This window comes from Vombatus ursinus, unplaced genomic scaffold, assembly GCF_900497805.2.
Source record: "Vombatus ursinus unplaced genomic scaffold, bare-nosed wombat genome assembly UNPS02014774.1, whole genome shotgun sequence".
Lineage (NCBI taxonomy): Eukaryota > Metazoa > Chordata > Mammalia > Diprotodontia > Vombatidae > Vombatus > Vombatus ursinus.
The window spans coordinates 259,269-266,647 of NW_020954552.1; the positions used below are offsets into that span (position 1 = coordinate 259,269).

General features: G+C 36.1%; 1 protein-coding gene across 11 annotated transcripts in view; it reads right to left on the minus strand.

Moving 5' to 3' along the window:
• Nucleotides 1–834: 834 nt before the first annotated feature.
• SLF1 (SMC5-SMC6 complex localization factor 1) overlaps nt 835–7,379 on the minus strand; it is a 97,776-nt gene continuing 91,231 nt past the window's right edge. For all 11 annotated transcript variants that reach the window (XM_027864290.1, XM_027864294.1, XM_027864284.1 and 8 more), the window contains 3 exons: nt 6,620–6,712; nt 5,939–6,121; nt 835–2,733 (listed from right to left, as the gene is read on the minus strand). In XM_027864290.1, coding sequence (XP_027720091.1) covers nt 2,252–2,733; nt 5,939–6,121; nt 6,620–6,712 — 758 coding nt within the window. In that variant the 3' untranslated portion in view covers nt 835–2,251. The remainder of the gene's footprint in view (nt 2,734–5,938; nt 6,122–6,619; nt 6,713–7,379) is intronic.

Consider the following 7,379-nt stretch of genomic DNA (forward strand, 5'->3'; position numbering starts at 1 on the left):
GCAAAGACAACTGAGAAGCCAAGTAGTGTAGTAGATGGATCCGAAGTCAGGAAGCCATGGTTTCAGATCCTGCCTCTGACAAATACTAATTATGTGGCTATGGGCAAGTCAGCTCTCAGAGCCACAGGCAATCTAAGACTGTAAGTTATAAAGATAAGTTGCCAATCTGCATCCATGGAAATAATTTTCTTATAGGGAATATTCTATATAGATGAAATCACAGATCTAGTCCAAAAAAAAAAAAAAGAAAATTAAAAAAAAAGGTTACAGCTTCATACATGGATGATCTGTTGGAATATCCAGTAAAAATAAAACTAAACAACAGAAAAAACAATGCTGAACTTTCGTTAAGTACACTCTTACTATCAATGCTATAACTCGACTCTCTTTTTAGGCACTGTACATAACTTTTTTCAAGTCATCTTGAAATGAAAACTTGTGTTGACAGCTTATGCTTTTAAAACACAAATATGAAAATTAAGTTTCTCATAGCATGGTTAAGACACATTATACAAGTTAAACCATATTAACTCAGGTGGAAATTTGAAATTTCATCAAACTTAAAAATCATGAAAGTATGAACTTCTCTCTGGCGAGGACTACCTGTTTCAAAGGTTTTCATAAATCCTAATAATGCCTAGCACTGTGACATGTACATAGGAGATATATAGCAATTTTAAAAAGATGAGAATGAAAGCCAGGAAGGTAATTTTACCTTGCATCTAATTCAAATTATGTCAATGTACATATCTTATACTTTATTCATGGTAAGAGAAAGCTGACAGGTACAAAATTCATTTAGAAAATAAACACTGCAACTAAAAGAAAACATTTTCATGATGATTCAGTATAGAAAAATCCACTATTTTCCCATTACAACGAAAAAAACGACAGTCTAAATGAACTACTCTAGACAGGGCATGTGTTATACTCACAAATTTATCTCCTCTGCCTTGCCCTGTTTCCCTTACTTTGATAAACTATCTTCTCCATATTCAGTTTTCATTCCTTTAGTTTATTTTGTAGTGTTCATTAAGAGGAAAGAGGTGTATCAGGCAGGATCACAGTACGAGGAAAAAAAAACAAATATAAGTGATGATTTAGAGTAAACTGAACATTTTACTGATGAGGCCACTGAGATACAGAGAGGATATGACCTGCTCAACAGCCAGCTTGTTAGTCCTGGTATGGACCAGACTAAAATTTAGATTCCCCAATGTCTTGTCCAGTGCTTACTTTATTATATCATACTACATCTCTATGCAGTATGACAGATATTAAAACGTGATATTTCCTAGACTAGCTTATGTGTAAACATAAACTTTTAAATATAACATAGGAAAAGCATGAAAAGAACAGCATTTAACCAGAATTGATCCATTACTATAGGGAATGACAATGAGATTATAACCTCTCTAACTGATCACTGAGTATCTATGCCTTGTGAAAAGATCTGTTTCTATGATAAAAATCAAAGTGTGCAGATTAATTGCTGTGAGGTTATACATAGAAGCTGCATGAAAGCTAAATGGAAGTCTTCATGTCTCTGTGCCAGCTGTAGAAAAATATAACATTCCCACTAGTGGCTGTGACCGTCCATGCTTTCACTTTTAGCTTTATCACGAATCGCTAGAAGGAAAGGATCTCAAACGGAAACATTTCTAACCTGTGTCGTCATACAGCACAGAAAGACCTTGGATCAACTTAATCTACCGCTTCATTGCCTACTTGTAGCAGCAACACACCTTGTGTACATATGCAGGAGATACAGACGGATTCAGGCTTATTCTCTTCCCACTAAAGCATCAGTTTATGCTGCAAACTTTAGAAATAGTTATTTTAGGAAAAACACAGAATTGAAAGGAATCTGATCTGATGATCAATATGCTGAATAAAAAAACATTTCCCATTGATGTCCTTAAAAGTGAATATGCGTATATAATTGCGTTGATATCTGCCAGGACTCTCAGATACGTACGGAAGAGAGAAAATAATTTCACTAGGTTTTAATAAGCATTTAGATGAAGAGGGTTACAGCACAAACAAGAATAACTTTTTAAAAATACAATATAATTTTTAAAATTGCTATTCAATTTGTAAATAATTTGCATTTCTCTTTTGGAGAGCAGAGTTAACATACTTTTTTTCTGAAAAAGGAGTTATCTAATAAGCACCTCTAAAACAAAAAATGTCAAAGATTGTGTCTATAAATATAGAATTTAAACTATTTTAGAAGGTCTATAAATATTAACTAGTGAAAAGTCTCTGACTGCTCTAGCATAGTCTTTAGTGTCATTAGTAAGGCCTGTGTCTGAACTCCAGGAAACACTTTCAAGTTCTCAGGGATCTCCTTAAGGAGACTGGGGAGCTTCTGCAGTGTCACAAGATCTCTAGCATAGAGATCCATAATCCAGTCAATATGGACACTGGTGGCATCCTTGCAAGTCCTAGGAGAAGTAAACAATCTTTCATGTAGATGAGTTAACTCCTTAAAAACAGAGAAGCCTGAAAACAAGTTGAATATTGAACAAAAATTCAACAGCATTCTACTGAATAAGAATGAGCCGAATTCAATCTGCTGCTGGTAGAAATGTTCCTCTGCTTGTGCTTGAAGGTCCTCAGTGGAACCTTGGACTTGTAGGATGGCCAGGAGGTCTTCTTTGATTTGGGGAGCTAGAACGTAATCCAAAGGCAGTTTTCCTTTAGAAGTCCTCTGCTGAAGAAGTACGGAGCCTGGAAAAGTGATGCAAAGAGCTAAGTAACATTTACAGCTAGCTCTGGCACTAACTCGGGTGGATACAATTAGTCAAGGCCCTTCAGAAAAAAAAAATTCAAATCAATTGCCTAATTTGAAAATGGCATAAAAGTGTATTTGCATTAGTTTACAACAAATCTATGACGTACAAATTAAAAAAAAAAGATTTTGAGAAATTTTACAGATTGGTGTTAAAAAATGATGCTGCTTCCAAGATTAAGAAAGCATATGTACCTGTCTAGAGGATAATAAGTGCACACACGCACAGACACACAGACACAGACAGACAGACAGACAGACACACACACCCTAACACATACATAAAAGATAAAATACAAACTCATTAGCCTGGCACTTAGGGGCCTACACAATTTGGCTCCCATTTCTACAGCCCTTATTTCATATTTCTCCCTTTCACAAACTCTATACATATTCCAACTTGACTAGACTACTATTTATTACCTGGGCTTGATATTCCATATGAGCTTTGCCCATGTGAACAAGCCATTCCCCGTACCGAGAATATCTCTTCCCCCTCATTTTCATCTCTCTGAATCCTTGTTTTTCTTCCCGACTCAAGGAGGTATCATTTCTATGAAGGCTTTCCTCATTTCCTCCCCAATATAGTAACGACTAGTAGCGTTCCTTCTCTTTTCAATTTTCCCTCTTTTTATACATGTATCCTCTAAGTAGAATGTAAGCCCCTTGAGGGAAGAAGCTTTTTTTTTTTGGTCTTTTTATCCCCAATATCCAGCACAGAGCCTTGAGGGTACTAAAAATATGTACTTAACAAGTTCATTGAATTGGATTATTAATCTGATACTGTTAGAAATGTGCTTAAACATCCTGAACTATTCAGAATATGCCATGGTAACGTACTACCCATAAGGAAACTAAATAAAAGCAGCAGAATTGGAGGTCTAGGAAAAAATGTGCTGGGTAGAGGGACTATTCTTCAACAGCAGCATGTCTTTCACGGTCTACCTTGAACGTGTGGCCGAGTGATCAAAAAACAAAAACAAAACCAGAACACCCTTAAACTATGAACTGCCCCAAATTACAGCCCATATACTCTATCCAAACATGTGTATCTTCCTGCTTGGAAGTTACCGCAGCCCTCCCCATCCCTTTCCCTGGTAGGATTGGTTGGTAGCACAGGTGAAATATGAGAGCAGCAGAATATCAACAATGTTGTATTTGGTTAAACTTCAGTAAACAAATGGTAAAGCACCCGATCTGTTTCACGGACTGTGCCAGGTTTAATTTTTATGCATTTCAACATTTGGAAAACAACTGTTGTAAGAGCTATAAAAGATTTTTTTCTCCTTTTTTAAGGTAGCAGGAAAGCTATAATACAAAATTCATGATCTAGTTATTTGTTAGCAACATTTATGCTTACCTAAAATACTGTTTTTAGAAGGAAAAAAAGTTTTTAGCTAATGTATTGGCCTATTTTTAAAAATACATAGTTTCACCTTCAACATAATTACATATATATGTATATATACATATACATATATTTTATATAGAATAACACAATAACTGATGAAATAAGATTAATGTCTAGCTAGCTTAAGGTCAAACGGTCTTTTGAAGTACTACATTGCTTTGCAGTGTGCTGAATGAACAATTAAAAAATAAGTACTAAAACCAAAAAAAAAAAAAAAGGTGACAGTAAGCTAAGTTCTTATAGGAATTTTAAAAAAAGGACTCCATCTGACTTCTCCTGAGCCTGAATGAATCCACAATGAATATGTAAAGTAGTATGTGCCATGGCCGTGTCAAACTCCCTGACAGGCCCAAACCTAGAATGTGACAAAGGCAAAGACAGGACTGCATTCAACCTCTAGAGTAGCTAGAGGTCCTTGATGAATGCAACTGCAAGTAGATCTTTCCCTTAGGACAAGAAGATCATCCATTTCCTATTCTTCACTAAAGGCCTTGGAAAAATGCACATCTGTCAGTGTAATGCCATTCTCTATTGGAAAGTTCAGTTTACTCTATCACACTGGTACACTGATTCTTGCATCACTTGAACCAATTGGAGAGTGGGCAAGTATTGGCTTGACATGTCAAATACAAGATTTGGTAGATAAATAAAACACCTGGGAGACAGTACATTGAGATTCAGTAAACAGAGAGTACAAGAGGAATGTAGAAGAGTCCAGGAATGTATCGATTGCAAGATGGTGTCAGCACCATAGACACACAGGGCAGCCTTTAGGGGGCAGGAGAAGACTATAAATAACCAGAAGTCTTAGGCTGCTAGTTTTGCCCTTTTTAAAGCTGGACGTAGTTAGAAGACATCCAAATGCAGCACACTTTTGTATTTTCATAAAGATATGAATGTTTTAACTACCAAAAATATCGAAGCTATACACTTGAATTTAATCAGGCTCATATGAATTTAATAGCAAATACATATACATCCTTGTTTATTTCCCTTTGTCCCACACCCCTCCCCATGTATTTTTTAATGTTTTGATCTAAAATTTCTGTTATCCAGCTCAGACCAAATAGTGTGTCACTTAAAAAGGCAGAGGCTTGCTGAGAGCATAGATCATAAATCGGCACAGGGAATGGTTTGTTAAGGTATAATCCACCCATATTCATCCCCTCAAAAACCTCTAACCAGCATTTATCACGATTACAAAGTCCTCACTTTAACTCAATTATCAACTTAGCTGACCTGATAAAATGCTATTAATACTGAAAATCATTTTAGTGAGATACAAGAAAATAAATCTTAAAAATAAAATTAGTCAAGTCAGTAACAAAATAGAAGAAATTGCAGGGACATTAAAGAAATCTACAGACTAACAGCTAACCATATACATTCATTTATTAATAAACCTTTCAGAATTGACTACCTCATCAAAAGACCACACTAGACTTGAAGTAAATCCATTTTTAAAGCCCACATACCCAATTCACAAGTGTATTCTGCTACACTGGTTTAAACAACAGTTTCAATATAATGAATAAATGTACAGATTTTAAAAAGGCTTTTATCCATGTTGACAAAATGGTGCTTGTTTTCAAAAGGAGATCTTTTTTTTCCCCTTTGTATTTTTTAAAGGCATTCTTCTTTATGGAAGCTAAAAAGGAAGTGTTATCAACTTCTGAGGGATTCATCAAAAATTGGATAATTTCACAAAACCAGTTTAGCATAAATGCACTCACCCCCATGCTGGAGTAGCAGCTTGCCAATTTCTACATGTCCGTTTGACAGTGCATCATGCAAAGGAGTCACCCCGTCCACTTGAGTGAGCAGATCTACCTCTGGACAACGTTGCAAAATTTCCTGGACACACACTGTGTTGCCATGGTTACAGGCTTCATGCAAAGGCGTCCAGCCAGCATAGTCTGAATTAGAAATCAAGGGAAGTTTTAAAACAGCAAAAGTAGGAGTTATTCAATGATAAAGTAGACCTATCCTGCTTCTCTCTCCAGCATAACTCTTCAATATATCACTCAGTACCAGAAGGCTCCTTTCGTACAACTGCTTGGGCTATATTCTCGTATCTCTCTTTTAAAGGGGGAAAAAGGATCTGTATGATGATCATTTTCCAAATTAGTTTAGAGATCCGACCACAAATATGTATAACAATGATGATTTTTTTCTCTTATATAGACTTTGGTTATAATCCATTCTCCCTCCCCTCCTCCTCTCTTCTGCCCTTCTCCCACCCCACCCCATCACCCCCACTTTAGCATTCTTGGTTTCAATAATGACTCAATACCATCAAGTAAAGTACGGTTAGGTTTCCTTGCATCTTTTCTTAATATTAGCATGCAACTATTTCATAATCAAAATCAGGATTATCCTCAGATTTGATTAGACAGTGAAGATTCAGAACTTACCTTTTACATTAATATCTGTTCCTGGCAAAGAGAGAAGAAGAATCAATTTCTCCACTTGGTTATTTATGCAAGCTCTATGCAGGGCTGTCTCTCCTACCATAAAAAATTAATAGATTATTCCAGAGAAGGCAAGATATCAACTAAAAGAAATAATCAGAATGCATGGAACTAGGCATTCTGGCTCTGTGCCAAAACAGTCAATAACGAATAAGATTTTCCTTTTTGTCCAGGTTAAATATCTTTTAGGATAATTTAAAAAAAAAAATGTGTGGAGGAACAACAACAACCCCCCCACACACACAACCCACAGAGCTTCTGTTCCATCAGAGATCCAGCAATGAAATTCTACGGAAAATGGTTTAACACAGAAATTATCTCCCCTTAGTTCAAGGTTTAAAGCTTCAATCCCACTATAAAAGCTCTGAATGATCACAGAACACCAAAAATACTGGGTTTTGAAGCAATAAAAGTTTAGAGTGCAGTTGCCCTCTCTTAAATTTATTCATGAACCTACGTTAAATGTATGGCTCTTTTTACACAGCATTTATAGCTTAATTCAAATGAATGTTTCTGGCTAAGCACGAGTGCCTCTACACACTCAAGTATAATTCAGAACTTCAAATCCATTAACAGATGGTTTGCTGCTTCTCAATAGGCTGTCTGGCTTGGCTACAGCAGCACAGAAAGGGAGAAATGAAGGAATCTTAATATAAACACACACACACACACACACACACACACACACACACACACACACACA